The 22,417-nt window shown below is 39.5% G+C and overlaps 1 protein-coding gene across 6 annotated transcripts in view; it reads right to left on the reverse strand.

Moving 5' to 3' along the window:
* KITLG (KIT ligand) overlaps positions 1-22,417 on the reverse strand; it is an 82,070-nt gene that overhangs the window by 47,311 nt on the left and 12,342 nt on the right. For 4 of the 6 annotated variants that reach the window (XM_032416239.1, XM_032416238.1, XM_032416240.1 and 1 more), the window contains 2 exons: positions 5,474-5,520; positions 883-996 (listed from right to left, as the gene is read on the reverse strand). In XM_032416239.1, the coding sequence (XP_032272130.1) occupies positions 883-996; positions 5,474-5,503 (144 nt within the window). In that variant the 5' untranslated portion in view covers positions 5,504-5,520. The remainder of the gene's footprint in view (positions 1-882; positions 997-5,473; positions 5,521-22,417) is intronic. The other 2 variants (XM_032416242.1, XM_032416241.1) reach the window with 1 other exon arrangement.

The following is a 22,417-nucleotide window of genomic DNA, read 5'->3' on the forward strand; positions in this document are numbered from 1 at the left end:
TCAACAAATATAATTTTCTTTCTTTTCTCCATTTCATGACCCTTATTTCTTCCCTATGCTCGTATCATCTGTTCTCTAGACAATTTTCAAATAACAGAATGCCACTTGGCAATTTTGAACCAGGCACTTACAAAAAATGCTTCTCAAAGTTTGCTCATCCTGAAGTCACACATTGTAGCTCAAATGGGCATGTAAAATCTCCCCTAGATCAGGAGAGCTGGGTAGAATGCATTCCAGATGCTCTATTATCTCTCTCTCCTTGGTATGCATTTTAAGAGAATCATGGCATGAAGCTAGCCATGACCAAGGGGCACTGGTGTAAAATGGCTTTTGCTGAGGGATGAGTTCCAATGTGACAAATGTGGGAGATGAGTCTGTTCAACATTTGGGTAACGAATCACTTCTCCAGCTATGTTCCCAGAGGGAGCACATACCCACCCACATGTGACGGGGTCTTCATGCTGTTGGAAACGGGAGAATGGCTATCTCAGGTTTTTTTTGTTAGGCTTGTTAGAGAAGAGAAGGAAGGCATGGAGGGGACAAAAGACACACTGAGGAACCCACTACAGAGATAATGGGGAACAAGTTAGTGCTACCACATCAGCACACAGAGAACTCTCCAGTGTCCTTCGCTGCCTGTGACCGAGACAAAAAAAATGAGCAAAGAAACAAAGTCACTGCAGCGATATTACCAATTTTACCAACAGATTCTCCTTCATCGTAATATCTCCCTACTTGCTCTCTATACACCCTTTAGAATAACTCATTGATTTCTTTCTTTGTCTTGGAAAAATACTAACTTGGGACAAGAAAAAAATGAAATCTTTTCAAAAAAACACAAGGAAAAAAACCCCACAGCTATTGAAAGCATTCCTTACTTACCAATTTTGTAACGTCTTTCACATCATCAGTTACACGGTTCCTGCAGATCCCTTTAGTTTTGACCAGAGGATTAAATAGGAGTAGTTGAAGATAAATGCAAGTGATAATCCAAGTCTAAATGAAAACAGAAAAATTGCTGGTGATGACCAGTTAACATCTGCAATCAAGCAAGCTCTTACATCTTATATCATAATGTGGAAAAGACAATCTACATTTTAAAAAAAAAATGCTACTGGCTTAAATACAATTCAGTGTTGAGTAATTGAAGTATGCTCACCAAATTTTTAAAAAATTGTCCTTAAAATGTGGTTTGGGTTTTTCATTTCTATGACATTACTGTTAACTTTTGTCCAAGCATTCTAGAGCCAATTTCTTAATGGGAATTAGGAATGAACGTGCAGCAACACATAAAGGATCTACCACTTGAGGTGATTTTCTAAAAATTAGGAATGCATAAAATTCATACCTCAAGGCACCAAAAGAAACTTTCTCTACTTTAAGTGTAGACTGTTTGGCAAGTAGCAGCAAACCTGAGCAGTGCTTTAAATCTAATAGTGTAGGACAGTACACCAAAGTGAGGGAGAGACATGTATTTTTAGATCTAGCAGAGAATTTAACCTTTTATGAGACATCAAATGAATCAGTTTTTAATCACAGCTTTTTAACCATTTGCTATGGAAGAACATTTCCTTAGTGAATAGGAAGAAATTCTTGAACCCTAGCGTGACGTAATCACCTACACACGTGCGCTTACACATACCTCTCCTTGAAAATAACACAACCATGTTTTATAGTTACTTTTATGCAGGACTTGTTTTTTCTTATTATATTATATTTGAGGTTTTTAAGAAATCGGGCATCCAATTCTCTTTTTTTAGTAACTTGAGAGCCCATAACACAGCACCTTGCATATTAAAAGTTCTTAATAAATATTCGCTGGATGAATCAGTGACGAAGGTAAAAATGGTCTAATGCTTCAAATTCAAATCCATTTTATTGAGCAGATATTATGAGATAGGGACTGTGACAGTCACTAGAGAAACAAAGGTGATGAAGGTGCCCTTTAAACTCAGAGGCAGGTACATAAATAAAATGCATACTCTGCGATAAATGCTTTGGGAACACAAAGGAGGAAGCAATTAATCAATTAACCTTAGGGAGGAGAACCCTTGGCAGGAAGACCATGCCAAGAAAAGCCAGAGAGAAAATGTGACTCTGGCTGGCTTTTGGAGGATAAGGAGGAGTTTGTAAGAGTTGACAAGGAAGGGATGAAAATTCCAGGAAAGACAAACAGCATGAGCAGAGGCATGGAGATGTGAAGATATTTTAAAATGTCAGAGTTCTTTTATGAGTTAACATTCATTTATGGCATCTTAAAATTACACAAAGTCCATCTGCGCATGGCTAGAAATCTTCCCTATTTATGTAGCTGCCATGTATTAAAAAAAAAAAAAACCGGGGCGCCTGGGTGGCTCAGTCGTTGAGTGTCTGCCTTCAGCTCAGGTCATGATCCCAGGGTCCTGGGATCGAGCCCGGCATCGGGCTCCCTGCTTGGCGGGAAGCCTGCTTCTCCCTCTCCCACTCCCTCTCCTTGTGTTCCCTCTCTCGCTGTGTCTCCCTCTGTCAAACAAATAAAATCTTTAAAAAAACAAAACAACAACAACAACAAAAAAAACGGATTATTTTCCACTAATACCTGCATGCTAACTAGATATTATACTGGACCAAATGATGATTATCATTTACTGAAATTTCTGAGACTACAATGCTACCTACATAGATAATAGTGGCTTGTAAACAAAATTCAAACTTTTTTATTGTTTTACCAATGTGATCTTCTATTTTAGTAGTAATCCTGGTTTAAGTTTGGTTAAAGCTCCTTTCAGCACTGTGGGGTCACACTCTTCATAGCACTGTCTCCCTTGGACTTAAATGAAGACTAAATTGTGCAAATGATTTCTTGGAAGCAACCAGGATGTTCTTTGGTAGGTGGTAAATAAACTGTGGTATATTGGACAATGGAATATTATTCAGTAGTAAAAAGAAACCATCTATCAAGCCATGAAAAGACATGGAGGAAACTTCAATGTATATTATTAAATGAAAGAAGCCAATCCAAAAAGGCTACATACTCTACGATTCAACTATTATGACATACTGGAAAAGGTAGCAAAAAGATTAGTGGTTGCCAGAGGTTGTAGGGGGAGGCATGAAAAGGTGGAATACAGGATTTTTAGGGCACTGAAAATACTCTGTATAATGGTAGGTATGTCATTGTACATGTGTCCAAACTCATAGAAGGTACAACACCAAGAGTAAACCCAGTGTAAACTATGGACTTTGGATGATTAAGATGTATCTGTGTAGATTTATCAATTGTAACAAATATACCACTCTGTACACGTGTAGGGTCAGGAAGCATAGGGGAAATCTCTGTACTTTCCTCTCAATTTTGCTGTGAACCTAAAACTGTTTAAAAAAAAAAAAGGCTTTAAAAAAAAGTCACGTTGGGGGCACCTGGGTGGCTCAGTCCATTAAGCATCTGCCTTCGGCTCAGGTCATGATCCTGGGGTCTTAGAATCGAGCCCCACGTTGGGCTCCCTGATCAGCAGGAGCCTGCTCCTCCCTCTCCTCCCACTCGTGCTCTCTGTCGCTATCTCGGTCTCTTTCTTTCTCTCAAATAAATAAATATTTTTTTAAAAAATCACTTTGATTGCTGTGGTGAGAACCAACTTTAGGGCAGCAATAGGTAGAAACAGACCAGTTAGGGGCTCTTGTTACAACCCAAGCAAGAAAGGGTTGTAGCAATGCACTGACCAGAAGTGGTTAGATTCCGTGTCCCCTGTAGGCTCAGCCAATAAGATTTCCTGATAGTTGGAATGTGATTTGAAAGAGTCAGAGAGGACTCCAAGGATTTTGGCTTGAGCAAATGGAAGGATGGTGTTGCCATCAACTGATATAGGGAAGGCTCAGGGTAGAGAAGGCCTGGAGGGGAGATCAGGAGCTGAATTTTGAGTGTGCTAAATTTGAAATGTCTTTGAGATACCTTAGGGAGGATATTAGAGGTCATGATATTTGAATCTGGATTTAGAAGGGAAGTTTGGGCTAGATATATAAATGATAGCCTTTGATGTATAAATGGAATTTATTCATCATTCAAAAGAGTGGATGAACCCATCCAGGGAGTGAGGACAGACAGAAACAAGAACAAAGAATTGAGTCCTATGGTGCTCTAACTAGAAGAGGTCTGAGAGAAGATTTAGAACTCACAAAAGAGCTGGGGAGCTTGAGAGAGAAGCCAAAGGAGTAGGAGGAAGCCAAGTTTAAAAAAAGAAAAATTACCTGGAGGAGGAGGTCAAACTATGTCAAATACTCATAATAGGTCAAGTAAGAGGAGAACCGAGAACTGACCCCTGGACTTGGCAGGATACAGCTCACTGGTGACATTAATAAGAACATTTTTACTGAGGCAGTTATGGAAAAGCCAGTCTGGAATGAGTTTAAGAGAACATAAGAGAGTAATTAGAAACCATGAATGTAGACAGCTCTTTTAAAGAGTTGTCCTTCAAAGGAGAGCAAACAGACAAACGAATAAATAAATAAAAACAAAGTGGGGTAGCAATTGGCAAGGACTTGGGGCGAGGGGCGAGTTCTCTCTGTAAGCCGGTAGAAACATCAGGTTGTCCATATGCCTGTGTGGATGACGCAGCAGGTGGGTGTAACTGGCAACGTGGATTAGAAGAGAGGCAACTTCTTGAGCAACGTTCTTGAAAAGGCAAGAAGGGGTAAGATCTAGCTGTCAATCACAGGGCCTGGCTTTAAATAAGAGCATGGACAGTTCATCAGTGCTATCAGACAGGATGTTGAAAAATGTGAGTGCAGATGCTGGTGTTGTTTCAACAATACAGTGAATAATGGCTACCATTTACTGAACATTTATTATGTACCAAACATTTTGTATATCTTATCACAAACTTTAAGTTTCATATATCCTAATTTTATTTTTTTATTTTAAATTTTTTTTTAAGATTTTATTTATTTATTTGAGAGAGTGAGAGAGAGACAGAGATCATGAGCAGGTGGAAGGGTAGAGGGAGAAGCAGACTCCCCTCTGAGCAGGGAGCCCAATGTGGGGCTCGATCCCAGGACCCCAGGATCATGACCTGGGCTGAAGGCAGACGCTTAACCCACTGAGCCACCTAGGTGCCCTTTTCTAAAAAAAAAAAAATTTTTAAAGATTTTATTCAAATATTGTCACTTTAAAGATGAAGAAATTGAGCTACAGAGAGATTTGGACTTCTAAGTGATAAAAAACAGATCTGTCCAATTCTAAATCCTGTCCTCCATCCCATACTGTCACAGCATTCCCACAAAGAAGTCAGATCACTGGTCAGGGCTCCAAATAGCACAGCTCCAAAACTTCAGTGATTTTTCAGATATCAAGCATATGGAGACAAGTATGTTCCATAATCCATGCCACAGCAGAATAGTCTGCATTTTTCAGGATACCATAATTTTTAATATATGTTCTATCACAGTTTTAACAAATATTCTAATACAGACATCTATAATAATTGCAAAATAATCTCACCAGGGTAGCCTCCATATCCTTTTTTTGCATCAGTTATATACAAACACCTGTAAAGATAGGATTTTGCTCATTTTATAGGAATCTATTTGGCTAGGGCTAAAATTAAATCTGTTAATACAGTCACACATCTCTGACAAACTATTTCTTGAAGCACTTCATTTAAAGCTGTTACATAAACTTGTAATTTATTTTTGTATATACTTAGCTAGTAGTATGGGATATTCGCCTTTTGTAGCAACAATTCACTCTGGCATAACTAAACATTAGAACAGAGGAGGAGTCATGGGAGTAATGTCCCTCATCAGTATTCACGTGAGAGGAGAGGGCTGAAATGCAGAGCTTACTTCTTTATATAGAAAAGTAATTTTTCGGGCGCCTGGGTGGCTCAGTTGGTTAAGCGACTGCCTTCGGCTCAGGTCATGATCCGGGAGTCCCGGGATTGAGTCCCACATCAGGCTCCCTGCTCAGCAGGGAGTCTGCTTCTCCCTCCGACCCTCCTCCCTCTCATGCTCTCTGTCTTTCATTCTCTCTCTCTTAAATAAATAAAATCTTAAAAAAAAAAAAAAAAAGAAAAGTAATTTTTCAGTATTAGTCTATATAGATTATAGACATTTTTCTAATATATAGTACACACATTTCCTTTATTTCTTAAACAGTGGGTAGAAGTATTAAACCTTACTTTTTTTGATGATTCAGGTTCATGAAATAAAAGACTACGTGAAATAAGCCAGACATAGACAGATATTGTATGATCTCACTTACATGTAGAATCTAAAAAAAAAAAAAGAAAAAAAGAAAGGGAAAGGAAAAAGAAAAGAAAATTAAAGAAGAGAAGAGAAAAGAAAAGAAAAAGTCAAATTCATGGTAACAGGGTAGAATAGAGTGGGGGTTACGAGAGGCTGGGGAAGACCTAGATCAAAGGGTACAAACTTTCAGTTATAAGATGAATAAGTTCTGTGGACTTAATGTACAACACAGGGACTATAGTTAATAAGACTATATTATATACTTGAAGTTTGCTGAGAGTAGATCTCAAGTGTTCTCACCACACACAGAAGAAAAGGGTAACTATGAGGTGATAGTTGGATTGTAGTCAGTTTGTGATGTATACGTATATCAAACATCACACTGTATACCTTGAATATATACGATTTTTGTCAGTCATACCTCAATAAAGGTGGGTAGGGGGAGAAAGCATTTCAAGTATGTAGTTGTGACCGCCTTTCTCTAAGTAGCTCCAAAGTACAGTATTTGTTTGAAAGACTGTTTTTCAGATTTTATTTTTTGTTGGTTTCTCACTTTACCTGTTTCTCCCAGGCTGTCAGGTCAATATCTGCAACATATTTTACTGCTAGTATGCCTATTTCTAGCCTCCTGTAGTCTCAATAGCAACACACAACACATGTGTTGTGGATTTGATGGGGGTGGATTTGATAGGCAGAGTAATGGCATAAAGATGGCCAGGCCCTAATTCTTGGAACTTGTGAATTTTTTCCTTGTATGGCAGAATGGACTCTACAGATGTGATTTAGCTCAGGACCTTGAGGTGGAGAGACTACCCTGGATTCCCTGGGTTCAAAAGAATCCTATGGCTCCTTACAAATAGAACCTTTTCTAGCTCTGGCTAGAGAAATGCAATAAGGGAAGAAGGGGTAAGATGTGACATGATAAGGACTTTACTTGCCATTGCTGGGAAGGGGCCAGGAGTCCAGGAATGCCAGTGGCTTCCAGAAGCTGAAAAAGTCAAGGACCAAAGTCTACCTTAGAGCCTTCAGGAAGGAACATAGTCCCACGGACACCTTGATTTTAGCTCAGTAAGCCCACCAACTTTGGATTTCTGAATCCCCAAAACTGTAACCTAATAAATTTCTATTGTTTCGTAAGTCACTAAGTTTGTGGTAATTTGTTACAGCAGCAATAGAAAACTAAGAGCTCAAGAAATTTTGAATGAATTAATGGATGAATGGCATAGTATTGTGATGTCCAAGCTTTCCTGGTAAGGAAAATAAACTGCCCCTGTCAGTATTCTGGGCCCCCAACCCCTGCTTTAAGCAAAGCAGCTTGGTTTTTTTCTGTTTTATTTGTTCATGCTTCTGGGTAAGATTTTATTTGAACAAAGGTTTCCATGGGCAAGAAAGAAAAAAGAAAACACATGCTTTTGAAAACCGGTGGTAGCAGAGAGCAGAACGTGGATCCCGGAAACCTCTTGAGCCCTTTACCGTGTGACCTCAAAGAAGCCAATTAGTCTTTCGAAGCATCTGTTTATCAGTGTAGAAGATGAGAATAAGAATAATTTTTGCCTTACCTACTTCATGGAGCAATGGTGAGGATCAAATGAAAACTTTTCAAACTACAGGTGCTGTGCAATTATTTGTTGTGTGGTTTATGGGTTTTGGATTGTCAAGGAAACCAGGGAAACAAGGACTTTTCAAACTGAATAGGGAAGAGGACTTTATAGAGTCAATCTTCCATGAACAAAGAGTATGACCTTTAGTATACAGATATTTTGACACTGATTTTGGATTCAGAAGCTTTTTTCAATTTATTTCTCTGTTCTCAACTGTGTTTAGAGTAGTGTCAGTTAACAAATGACTTCCAGTTAAGTGAGGTATTTCTGTGTAGCACCAAAATACTTATCTTTGTTTTCTCTCTCTTCCTCTTTCTCTAATTTTTGGAAACTCCAACAAGGGTATACAGGTGCCTAAATGTGGGGGGGTGTGCTCGCGCACACACCCTATCGGAGATAGAATGCTGAAGCAAAATGTCCCTGTGTTTGTGACTTCTGCTCTAAAATGTATCTTTTCAGTTTGGGCAATCATCTCACTGTTTTTTTTTTTTTTTTCCTCTAACATTCTCTGCTTCTGCCTATGACATTTTTCTTTGGCTACTTTGTTTTAGCATCGTACAACTTTTCTCTCTAGGTCACACTCATTGTGTGATAACCTCTCATTTCATGATAACCTTTCATTGCACAGACACACTGAACTAATCTTATTGTCGGCAGTTCTAGATGTTTTTATTTAGAGGCATGCGTCAAAAGTGTCCCCCACATACTCCCCACATCACACACAATTCCAATAACCCTTTCACTGCTAAAAATTGCCTTTACATTATTTACATGATGAAAAAAAAAAAGACTAAGAAATGTGGTTGTGTTGTTAGAACTAAGCCACATGAAAGAAACAGTTTTGGTAGAGGGAAGAAAAGTGACAAACATTCATACTCCATTATGAATGACAGATACAGCAGATCTTTTTCTGGGAGGTTTTAACAGTGGCAGATAGTACTGAAAAGATACTTTGAAGAAGATGGGGGAAAGCTACAGGAAGATGAGGCTGGAGACCCTGAAAGGCAAAGGTCTTACCGATGGCTCATGTTTGTTGAGAACCAGTCTCGGCAGACCCCGGTGTGAAATTCACCCAATCATCAATTCTTTCTGAACCTAAGAACCTTCCTTACAATAAAAAGCCACATGCCAGGAAAAGGAGCTTCAAAGTCCCTCTAAAGCAAACTATTTACTTGATCTGAACATGTGTGTGTTATCACAGAAGTTGCTTTGCACACTTCTTTCCTTTAGTACAAACGGACATGCAGGTAGCCCAAGTACATCAGGGTAACAAATGCTGTTTGAGAAATCAGAAAATTCCAAGCTTCTAAACTTGGAGGAAAACAACAACAATGACAAAAACCAAACTTTTCTCTCTGTGAACTTGAGAAGCGATTTTAAAAATATGCATTGCCAGGGCCCACATTACACACTTCCCAAAGTTGGAGAGGTAGTGGAGTGTCTGTGTAGCTTGTTTTCTTTATGCACAGACCTACAGAGTGGTATTAGGTCTGCCCCGAACAAAACAGCAGCTGCTGCCAAAAACAACATTCATCTTCGCTTTAATCTTGAATGCCAGCTAGCAAAGCAAGCAGTTAGTTCCCTTGTAGCCCAAATGTGCTCTGGAAGCGGGCCAACTGGCTTCGCTACCCAGAACCAGGAAAGCAAGTTACCAAGATACAGGTATAGTAATTAGTCTTGAGTTCAGGTCTTTTGAGGTCATATGAACAACATCCTTCAAAAATAACCTTAATGTAAACCAACAACAGATTCTGGTTCAGGGAAGAACCATTTAATTCTACGTGACTTCTTCCTTCAGATGTTTAATTTTTAAAAAATATACCGTTACACATTATAGAGAAAATACCTAATCATCCCTACACAGGCTCAAATTCTTCTCTAGTGGTTGTCCAATAAGCTCAAAGGGGCAAAGGAAACATGTAATAGTAAAGTTGAGAAAAAATAAATCTGCTACCAGGAGATTGTTAACAGGATAGCTAAGTGAAACTCAAACCAGCTTCTTCGAGTCCAAACTGGTGCACTAAAATCTTGTGAAGATACAAGTCCGCATCTCTCCATGTAGATCCTTTTGTGAGGTGAAATGAAAATATCCTAAAATATGGATGATCACTAAAATCTGTGGTGAATATGCTCTACTAACGAAAACTGAACAACCTAGAAATAAATTGTTTAATATAAAAAGATAGGCAACAGCTTTAATGTAAACAGTAAATTCAAGAATTTCAATGGGAAAAAAATGAGAAAAATTACCCTTGATGGTCAGTCCTTACTCTAAATGTAAATGCTATTTAAAGGGAAAATGACTCACATACACTGACGTCTAACTAAGGGCCACACATAGGAGGAGCAGTTTGCAGATATTATTACATGTAACCTTCCCACCAACCAGAGTTTGCAGGTGAGTAAGACATGCTTCAGTGGGTTTAAACCAAGACCTATACTATATATTAGGAAGAAAAATACCAGGCCAGTCAGATAATAAAACTGACTTTATTTATATTTAATGAACTATTCAATTTTATTTAAAATACCTATGCAGTGGATGGCATATAGGTCCATTTGGCTGAATCAGTTTTTGATTGAAGTCACAGTGTCAAATTATTACTAGGCTGGGTAAACAAGTAGTACAGGTAAATCAAGCTATACTTCACTATAGCTTTTTAAAAATTTTCATAGCTAGAGGGAGAGGAAAAACAAGAAACAAATGTGTAAGTTGTTCCTTCTGGTAAAAACAAAATTGAGTACTTTTCAGACTTCTAAGAAGAGCTACCTATACATTTAACAAACATTTATGGAACACCTGATAAGTATATAAGTGTATAAGATAAAGACAGAAGATATTGATTTTGGCCTCTGGAAGCTCAAACTACTAGGGAACACAGCAGGGAGACAGGCAGAGAGGGGAGGGTCCCAGGAGGGACAGCTAAACCTGACTTCGGGAAAGGGGAACTGAAGGAGGGGCTCAGAGAGAGCTCCTGGGAGAGGACCTATTCTTCAAAGGTGAAGTTAACCCAATCAAAGAGAGCAGGGGTGAAGACCCCTGACAGAGGAAAGAGCAGGTGCCCACAGAAGTGAGAAAACAAGGCATTTTCATAGAACTTCACATTGATGATATGACTGGAAAATGAGTTTCAAGGAATAAACAATAAAATAGACATAGCTAGAGAGATAGGCAGAGGTCCTCCCAATTCTGATAATTGATTTGGATTTTATCTTAGAGACATGGGGCGCTCTGGAAGGACTTTAAGCAGAGGAGTATCAAGATCAGATTTATTTTTGAAAGGCTTATCAAGCATCAGCATGAAGGATAGACTGGGGGGCATGGAGGTCACTGAAGTCATCAACTGGGGCAGAGGCAGTGGGAGTGGAGGGAAATGGATAAGTTCAAGAGGATATGGAAGTAGACTGGGACATGGGTGACTGACAAAGTGTGTGGGGTAAAAAGGGGAGGAGTCACAAATGACCTCAAGTTCCAGTTTAGGTGACTGGGTAAGAAGTAGTGCTTTTCACTGAGCCAGGATATGTAAGAGAAGTGGCAGCTGGAGATTGGAAGTTATCACCCAAAACCCTGCAGGACAGATACCACATCTAAGGAGGAAGAAGAACTATCTGCATAGATGCGACAATGAGAAGCCAAGCACAGGAGAGGCAAATCAGTTGACTGTGGGATCTGCAGCCACTGTAAAAAGAAAGCACAAAAGGGCAAGTATGAGCAACAAAACAAGCACTAAAAGATGTCAGCCTTGGGGTGCCTGGGGGCTCAGTTGGTTAAGCGTCTGCCTTCAGCTCAGTTCATGATCCCAGGGTCCTGGGATCAAGTCCCACATTGGGCTCCTTGCTCAGTGGGGAGCCTGCTTTCTACCCGCGCCTCCCCCTCCCCACCGCCTGCCGCTCCCCCTGCACTCCCCCTGCTTGTGCTCTCTCTCTGACAAATAAATAAATAAAATCTTAAAAAAAATAAAAATAAAGATGTCAACCTGACGGTTGCCGAAAAACACCTCATGGAGTTGACACTGACAAGGATCATTTCTGTAGGACTGATAGAATTGGAATCCATCCACCGTGGGTTCACAGGGATAAATGAGTGTGGGGAATCTCAAGGATATACCAGGAAAGCTTGAAAAGGAAGGAGAGCAGGTAATTCGGAAAGGCTAGAGTATTAACTTTGGTCTTAGTAGAAAAGAAGGCAGCTCAAGAACAGTGGAGCTATCGTGATAAGCTCAGCCTTCCTCTTTCTTAAATGGTCTGTGCCTGGGAACAACTCACCTGTGGCTACTGAAAGCCAGGTGAGCTCAGAGGCTTCACCACTGTGTGAAAACCCATGCAACGAACTACCTCAGGCTAGAATCTAGGGCCTAGGTGTTCAAGTTTTGTTATTCCTATTTTGTAAAACACTTACATGACAGAAGAAGTATTTATGCCAGCAGCAGACCTTATTTCATTAGAAACAAGGGTAATACAGGTCATTAGCTCTTCAAAAATATAGCAGTTATGGGGCGCCTGGGTGGCTCAGTCGTTAAGCGTCTGCCTTCGGCTCAGGTCATGATCCCAGGGTCCTGGGATCGAGCCCCACATCGGGCTCCCTGCTCGGCGGGAAGCCTGCTTCTCCCTCTCCCACTCCCCCTGCTTGTGTTCCCTCTCTCGCTGTCTCTCTCTCTGTCAAATAAATAAATAAAATCTTAAAAAAAAAAAAAAAAAAATTGATCATTTAAAAAAAAAAAAAAAAAAAATATAGCAGTTCTATAAAAACGCAAGGAGAGACTTCCCCTGAACAGTATAATCCACTGTATTCTAGGGAGATACTGATGACTAATTCTAATCAATTTTATGAGGAGGATATGTAACAAACCAAACTACTCTGGAAAATTGGTGGGTGCTAGTTTAATGTTGAACCTAGATTTACATATTTGTTGCCAATTCTCTTTGCGAGTAAATATATTTTCAAGGAAATAGGAGATAGGCCCCCCAAATTGGCCAAAGTATAGAAACATAGCAAAAAAAAAAAAAAAATCATGACAGTTCTGAAACGCACCTTCAGTACTCCACAGGCCCTTGTTCTTTTTGGATGGCGTTGTTCACTATTATGTCAGTTAGTTGCTCTTAAAATTAAACCACAATATGTACTCTTGAGCGTTGTAGCTTTCCAAAAAAAAAAAGGGTATAAAAACAAATTCTAATTTATACTCTTTCAACTACATGACTCACTTCTGAAAGTGTAATCTCAGGTAAATCAAAAAGCTCTGCAATTTTTCAAAATCTGCAATATCTTGTGCATTCTGAACAACTGAGAGATGGAAAAATGAATGTAGGTTCCAGTTGCTATCTGATCCCATGTACTGAATCTGGACTGAAGGACTGAAGTTCCTAGAACTTCTTGTGTTTTTTGTTCTCCTATGGTTGCAATTAAATGTACTCAGATGTCTTGTCAGATCAGCTACCAGGAGTCTGACAAGTTTGGTTTCTCAGGGCCTTTTAAGTTTTAAGAAAACTTAATCTGAGGAAGCAAGCTCAGGAAATCGCCAAAGTTTTTTTCCCCACCTAGGCTTTTTTTTACTACATTAAAATAAACTAAATCTTCGTACTCCGCTTCCAAACAGCATCAGAACCAGTGGGGATTAAAGGCATGAGCTAAAGCACACTCACAATCTTGATCATTTTCTACATCACATCAGATGGCAAGCCTGATTTGCAAAGGTCATGGCCTAAGCATTCCTGATTGCTCAGTGTGTGCTGGACACACCAACTGCCTTTGGTTAAGTTGAATAAACTGTTGAAATGTCCCCCCCACTTTCACTCAAAGTGCTCTAACTGAAACAGGGAGTCAGCTGTCTTTCCTTTAGATGAAAGTGTGTAATCATCTGGGGGTGTTTACTGAGATTGTAGATTCCTGAGCATCATACAGAATCTAAATTTCTGTACATCTCAGGAATGTACACTTTTAACAAGCCCTCCATGTGATTTTTAGGTATCCTCTAAAGTCTGAAACAGGCTATTTTAGGCTGTCCTAGCTCAGGGGTACTGTATCATTAGGGAAAACAGAAAGGTCTAATAAGGTATACAAAGTTGCATTTGGTTCAAGGGCTACATATTAGAAGCTCCTGATTTAGATCAACTTGAAAGAAGAAAAGTGAAATGTAATGAACAGTATAGGAGTAGTGAGTGTAGAGGATACTGTGGATTGGCTCTTTCAAATTCCACTCCAACCCTCTCCTAGCATATTCTCCACTTCTGCTCCTTTGCAATTAGCTACAGTTGCAGAGGTGACTCGGCCAATCAGGTACAACCCTGCAAGACTGATATGGGAAGGATATTTTTGAGAAAAGAGCTGGATGCTGGGCATGCATTTTGCTCACTCGGATGGTAGTGGGAGCAAAGAGTCCCTTCAGTCAGGAGCAGTAACAGCTTCCTGCACTAGCTGTAACAGTTTTAAAGGAAGCAGTGGACTTAACTGGGTTCTAGGTGACCAAAGGATTCTGGAAGCTCAGCCTCCTCTTCTGGCCCCTCCAGTGGTTTTATAAGCCATCAAATACATTTCATTATATCTCCCCTTCTGTTTAGCTAGAATGGATTATACCACATGTACCTAAACCCTAAGTAATACTAGGAGAAAAGAACCCAAGTTATTAAGCAATTATTTCTCATAAAGCTTAGTCTAAACTTTCCTTAGGAATTTTGCATTAGTGTTCCAAAATTCAAATTGTAAGATAAGCATCATTTTAAACTTTAAAAAAAAAAAAAGCAATTTTTTGATTGGCAATCCATGAGAATGTTAATGTAATTCTGCTACCTAAAGCACAACAAAGCATTTATCCTTGACATGCCCAGGACATGTTCCTTTGGTAACAAGACAATTCCAACTGAAAGTTCATTGTTGATGGAGCTGATGTTTAGAGCAGAAGAACATCAGCAAAGACATGGATTCTAATCCTAATTCCATCACTGACATGCTGTAAGCTCTGTGAGCCTCAGTCTTCTCTTAGGGATAGCATTTCTTTGGGTTTTTGAAACGATTAAATAAGACAGTGTTATGTAAAGCACCCACAAGATGCCTGGTACTGACAGATCATGACATGACTGCCATAGTTATTTAATCATTATTACTAATCCTTTAGATGTTGAAGTCAAAACTAAAAGTTGTATTAATAGTGAAGGTCACATTCCATGTATGTTCTGCTCCCTGTAGATTAAAGATCAGCACAGGAAGAGGATAAAGAGGTTGTGAAATTCCCCCAGGGCTTGGATTTGGATCAGCTCTCCCAAAGCACGCAGGCCCATCTTGACCCGGTATAAAAGTGAGGCTGAACTGTTTGGGTAATGGGTGAATGTTAACCTAAACAGCAGAGTTTCAAAAGTCAACTAGAGCTTCAGTAATAAATTCAAGACAGTTTTAGAAAACATTCGTGTTTACTTATGCACAGAGAAGCCCAACTTTGAATCTCTACTCTGCTACTGACCAGCCTTGTGGCCCCTGAAAAGTCACTTCATCTTTCTCTGCTTTGGTTTCCTCACCGGCAAGATGGGCCTAATCGTAGAACCTACTTCCCAGGCTTGTTGAGGGCAAAAAGGAGTTCTAGTTGGAAAGCACTTGGTATAGTACCAGACAAATTGTACACCCCTATCCATTCTTCCATGGTTATTATTGTTGCAATCTTTCCAACCACACTTAGCACAAGCATCCCCAAACTCGAAGCACGAAGCACGGTGGTTCAAGCCAAAACCCTGGGCCCCATCCTTGATTCTTCCTGTTCCCCTATTTCCACAGCCAGGCTGTTACGTCCTAGTTCTACCAGCAAAATAAATCTTGCAACATTCACCTTTCTCCATCTCCTCCTGTACTGCTAGAGTACGAGCTCCACTCCTGCCCAGGAGGCTTTCAAAGGCTGCTAAATTAGCCTCCTTTGCTTGCATGCTTGCTACTTAACAATAGCGTGGTTCTCTGGGAATATAAAACAGCACTTGCTGCCTGCTTAAAATCTCGGAATACCCTTCTATTCCATTTACAGCAACATGCAAGCTGCTGATCAAGGCCTATCAGGCCCTATTTAACGTAAACTTGCCTACCTCCGTGCTCATATCTTAGCACACAACCCTTTCTCTCCCCACCAGACCCAACAGCCACACCGGCCTCCTTTCTGTCCCTGAAACACCTGAAATATATTCCTGCCATAGGCCCTTTGCACTTGCTGCTGTGAGCTTTCTCCTCTTGGGCTCTGCAAAGGCAAGTCCTTCTCATCATTCAGGATTCAGTGTGAACACCACCTGCTCAGAGAAACCTTCCCAGGTGACCTATCTTAAGTAGCCCCAAACGTTCTCATATCACAGTTTTATTTCCACTGAAGCACTTTTCATCGGACATTATCTTCATTATCCAATTAGTGGACTTTTTGATCACCTGTCCCTACTGAAAAGAATGTCAATGGTGTGAGGATGAGAATTGTATTATTCTTGTTCTTCACTTTTATCTCCAGTACCTTGAGCTGCCCCTCACTCATAGTGCATGCTCCTTCACATTTGTGGATTGCATGCAGTGCAAATTGCCACTGAAGTACCCACAAAGTTCAAATCCTCTCTTCTATAGAACAGGCCATGATGGTTACAGTACAAGCTTGGGTTTAGGAACTGGGGCACAGATGAGGTCTGGATAATGTAGGATTCAATTCTCAGCAGATGGTGTCCACATTCACACAACAGAATTGCAACATCACCCACCAGTTTTGCTTATAATTTGTCTCCTGCACTTGAGTTGGAGCACGATAAGGCCAGTACTTTTCAGTGCCTCACTGTTTTGTCCAGAGTGGGTAGAGCAGGGCTGAGTACAGAGAAGACTCTCATAAATATTTTTTAGTTGAATGAGTACAGGATAAACAGAAGAGTTTTACTCATCAGTTGGCCATAAACCACTGCTGCACTTCTCCCTCTAGGGTCCAATAACTGCTAAATCATAACGACAAGTTTGAGTAATGTTGTGACATTGTCTTAATTATTCAAAATGGGACATCAGCTAAAGGCTTTTTGGTTTGAACTTCAAGTCATTTTCTCTGTGCCTTTAAATACTTCTCTAGCTCCATGAAAATGGTAAATTAGGATATAAAACCAAAGGTAGACTGTAAGCTCCATGAAGCCCAGCAACAAGATAATTTTTGCTATTATATTTCTAGCCTCTAGCACAGTGTCTTGCAGTAAAAATACTAAATAAATCTTTAAAAAAAATTGAGAGAGAGAGAGAGAGCTCACACACAAAGCGGGAGAGGGGCAGAGGGAGTGAATCTCCAGCAGACTCCCTGCTGAGCATAGAGCCCAATGTGGGCTAAATAAACAATTTTTAATGAACAACTAGTAGAAAAATGCCTTTCCCAGCAGATGTGGCCAAAGTAGGATAATAGACCAAAGTGCTGACCTTCCTGTAAAGTCCCCAGAATCCCCCCTCTAAAGGAACTAGGTAAGTTCAATTTTGGAGTTACTTTCCCTTATTGACCCAACAGGTATTAAAACGAAACCACAACAAAAAACTCCCCACAGATCTGGAATGTAGGTACTTTGCTGTAGTAAGTTCAATGGAAGTCTCTGAGAATTCTACAACTCTGTACTTCAGTTAGAATTCAGAATATGGTAACTATAAATTTCTCCCTGTCTCCCCAATGAGTTGCAATGGATCAAAATTTCTAAAGCAGCCAATAAAATATATATATATATATATTCATGGGGATTCTGCACTGGGAACACATGCGGAGAAAAGGACTTCACTTGGGAGAAGACATGTTCAGAAGTGATGACATTAGGTTCAGCTTTTAAATGCTAATCTTATGGCTTCCCAAAGCAATGGTTGACTTATACCTACTAAAGCAGGCCAAAAAAACTTCATAGAACTGAATGTGGTTTTTTTTTGTCATCCAGATCCATTCCTAGTTTGACTTAAGAGTAAAAATGGTACCTTTCTTCAGAGTAACTGAGGCATACTATTACTGCTCCTCTCTCACATGACCTGGATGTAAGAAACAGAAAGTTGCATGCCAGAGGACTCATCAGCTGACTCAAATGACACTCTCTGCCCCCCCCCCCCCAAACAGGCTTTAGGTGTACCTATTAGTGTGAAAATGCAATAATAAGTGGCAGGCTCTTTTATTGTGATTTTTCACCATGATGTTCATGAAATTATACTTAGCATTTTCCATAATACCACTATGTAGAAGGAGACTCCAAATCCAGTAGAGAAAGGAAGATGTACAACAGAAATTAAAAAGAAGATCTTTTCCAATGTAACAGGATGTAAGTATTGGCATCACAGATTTTTAAAATTTTTAAAAGGATTCTGAGTTCATCTTCAAAAGAAATGTAAACTGTAAACTATTTTGTGTTCTAAAATTCTCCCTCAAGTTGGATTTGGAAGCTTACTTGATAATATTCCCTAGTTAAAAAAAAAAAAAGAATATGAAAAAATATTCTTTAAACCCTCAAGTTCTTACTCTAAATAATGCCGGGAGAAAAAAAAAAAAGGAACTTTTTCTTGGGTCAGGAAAGAGGGTGAGTGGGTAGCCAATTGCAAGATAATCCTTTGGGCTTCTTTTCAAAGCAGCTGCTTTGCTGGGGAATCAAAGGAGGATGGGGGAATAAATGTAAACAGGGGGACTGCTTGGGTAGCACAGAGACTCTCTCACCATAGGGGGGAAAATGGGGATCTACTTCCTCAGGAAGTGAAGAGAGGCCTGTGTGAGCAGTGCATCCAGCTAAGTGAAATTTAAAAGATATGCTTCAGCTGCTGTAGGATTTAAGTGCCAAATCTGCACAAATAATTTTGCACATCTACTTCATTGTTTAATTTTTGTGTGTTAGCTCTCATTTAGGGTACTTTTTGGAGCTTTCACTTGCAAATTAGGGCAGGAGGTAGACTTTGCTCTTTGTGATATAGTAATTACTTAAAATCTGAGAAGTTTTATAGGGTCCAGAACTGTTAACTTTTTCGTTCTATGCCCCAAACTGAGCTAACCTGATTAAAAGAAAAAAAGAAAAAGAAATAGACCACGCTACAAGTTTACCCACCTTTCAAACTTCAGAACTTGGAAAACTTGGCATCAAAAGAGTTTTAGGAAGTTTTTAAAGTACACTATATATTGCTACTCCAGCACTGTACAGCAGTTATATTACCTCTCTGGGTCACTAACATGGTGGATTCTCGTCACAGAAAAAACGTGAAAACATCACTTTTTATTACTCCTTCTCCGACCTTCCTCCACACGTAAATAGATCTTTGATCTTAAGTACTGAAACATCATTTTTTGCTAAATTCCTTAACCACCCCATCTTAAATTCTTAACTACTCAAATTGAACCATCTAAAGCTTCTATTGTCATATTTGTCTTCCCTCACTTTCCTAGATAGAGATTATACACATCAGTGTCTGAATCTATAGGACACCCTGTCCTTGTCTACTGCACTGACTATTAACTAGCACAGACTATGAAAAGAAAATCTAAAAGGAAGCATCTTGAATGCGGGTAAGCTGTGGAAGAAGAATCTGTTTACTCTATTTACAACAGTCTTACTATTATTATATATCAAGAAAAACACCCTATCTAGGCAATACAAGATGACAAAGACCAGTATGAAGCAAAGGCTTAGGAGCGAACACACCAGGTCTGAAGACTGACGAGATGTTAAGATGTGGAGTAAGTTGCTCAATCTCCCCAAGCTCATATTCTTCTTCTGCAAAGAGGAATATCCACACTACCACTCTCATAGATGGCGAGAATTGGGGGAAGATAAAGTGTGTATTTTCTTCATCAGCAACAGCATTACGTCTAACATCTTTTCTGGCTCTTAAACCTTCTATACATCTTGAATTAGCAGACACTCACTGGCACTTGCCATTCAACCTATTGTATTATTTCCTTAAAGATGGCCAGCAACTTGCCCACCCTCCTTTTTTTTTTTTTTTTTTTAAATCCATGGTCTCCATGCTCTTCTAACAAACCTAAGTGGCCCATTTCTCTCTCCAAACAGAATTAGGTTTGAACAATGTATGTTTGTGTGGGCCAGTGCTGAGGGTACATTATATGTATTTCTTATTGACATCAATGCATAATAGTAATGTTCTAAAGTTCTTCCTACCTTCCAAATCACTCTCCTTATATCAACTGAGGTCAGACATCAACTGAGGTCAGCAGGCATAAAGATGATAAATACCCAGATCCACTCTTAGAATACTGATAGGTGTTCGGAATGCTACATCTAATCACACTTTGGTTCAGAAAATCTTTACCAAGATTTTGGTGCTGAGCCACTAACTGGAGATACCAATTATGAGGCAATTTAGCCAGGTAGACAGGTAAGTAAGAAGATAATTTCAGTACAGTGTTTTCACACTATATGATTTTATTTATTTTTTTAAAGATTTTTTATTTATTTATTTGAGACAGAGAGAGAGAGAAAGAAAGTACAAGTGGGGGTGGGCAGAGGGAGAAACAGACTCCTCACCAAGCAGGGAGCCCAATGTGGGGCTTAATCCAGGACCCTGAGATCATGACCTGAGCCAAAGGCAGACACTTAACTGACTGAGCCACCCAGGTGTCCAGTATGATTTTTTTAGAAGATTTATTTATTTTAGAGAGAGAGAGAGAGAGTGCGCAAGCATGTGAGTTGGGGGGAGGGGCAAAGGGAGAGGGAGAGAAAGAATTTCAAGCAGACTCCCTGCTTCACATAGAGCAGGATGCGGGGTTTGATCTCATGACCCTGAGATCACAACCTAAGCCGAAACCAAGAGTCAGATGCTTAACCAACTGAGCCACATAGGCGCCCCCATTTTTTTTTTTTAATGCTATGGAAGTACAGGGTAAGATCACTAAACACAAGGGAAGTGGGAGTGAAGAATAAGGGCAAACAAACATCACAGAGGGCTTCTGAGAAGAGAGATTGTCTCAGCTAGACAAACGGCAGATGGATGAGGAAGGGCCCACAGCACCTTCAAGACCAAGTGCAGTGTGGTAGGTACATCACCGTACCACTGTACGTTATTAGATGACACTGTAATAAAATGCACCACTCAGAGCGGTGGAAATAAGCAACAACCAAATCAGAGAACTCTGTGTAGTGCATTGAGGGTTTGGACTTTATCCTGCTCATAATGAAAAGTCAGGGGAGGATTTTAACCAGAGTAGTTACATAGTGAGACTTCCTCTAATCACTCTAGATTGTGTGCATTAGAACTTTTGAAATGACAGAAATCACCATTTGTTTTGTTAGATAATGAAATGGACACCCTTGGAGGGACTAAAACACCAATGCCACATAGTTAAAACCAAGACATGATCTTCAGTGTTAGCAAATTCTTGTTCTGATGTTCCTGCAGAACCCCTCAAATGCCAGGACACAGATTTTCAGAGAAAGATGCAAGTACAAGATCCCTTGTACTCCAGCTCTCCTCCTAAATCACTTAACAAAAATAATGTATGTCAGTGATTCCATCCTGTTCTCCTTTGAGTTTGAAAATAATGGACGTTGTATATATTAGCATTTAAAAGAAATTTTGCTCCTTGGTTTCACAGTCTTGGTTCAAGTTTCTGTGTTAGATCTACTCTGAACTGAACCCAAAATTACTTCACACATTTCTAGATTGGTTATTTAATCACAGAGGTAGCGATGATCAAAGATTCAGTCAAGAAACCTCTAGAAACTGCCTTAAAATTATACACTGTCAGAAAACAGGAGCTGTTTTTAGTCTTTCACAAATGCTTAAACAAGTCAGCACTCCATCAAAGGAACATAATGGTTTCATGTTCTGTCAAAGAATGTAATGCTTGTTTACCTGAAGATCTGTCTTGATTGACACAAAACTTACTTGAAGATTAACCTGGACAATCAAGCCCTTACTCTTGAAACACAATTACCTACAAGAAAATAAAACCTGAATTCATACTGAAAACACTCCCAAACTGTTGATTCTGACACAGTATTAAATTAAACACAGGAAAAAAATGTTTTGAACGCAAAAATGCATTTTGCTTGAAAGCAACTAGCATTTGCCTGGGTATTTGGCTCATTTAATCCTCACAACCATCTGAGGAATTAGACACTATTATAAACTTCATTTTACAAATGAGATAATCAGAATGTTACAAGAATTAAGTGACTCAAAGTCATCCAATCTGAAAAGGTGACTGCAGATCCAGGAGTCTCCAAAGCTATCACTACACACTATACATAAAGTTGTTTCAGGCTTATTCTGGAAGACATTAATAAACACAAAGCTTTTAAGGATTTGGAAAGTTTGAATTTTTTTTATCACTCAAGGCTTAGAATAATAATATGACCCTAAGCCCCTGAGTAAAACAGCACAGTCTACAGAGCACTACTCTAGTAATTACCTCTCTCTCACACACACACAAGCTTGTGAGGTAGTCAAGACCTATGTCAGCATCCGTAGTTACAAAGGAGGGTGCTGACCCTGATCCAGACCCCTTACTAATCTCAGTTTACCATTTCATAATCCCATTTCCCATAATCACCCATAATCTCTGCTTTTCAATGACAACAGATTTTTAAATTATTATAGCCACCACACAAATGGAACAAACCAAAACAGTACATAGTCTGATGTATACTAA

The sequence above is a fragment of the Phoca vitulina genome, unplaced genomic scaffold (genome assembly GCF_004348235.1).
Source record: "Phoca vitulina isolate PV1807 unplaced genomic scaffold, GSC_HSeal_1.0 scaffold19, whole genome shotgun sequence".
In the NCBI taxonomy this organism is placed as follows: Eukaryota; Metazoa; Chordata; class Mammalia; order Carnivora; family Phocidae; genus Phoca; species Phoca vitulina.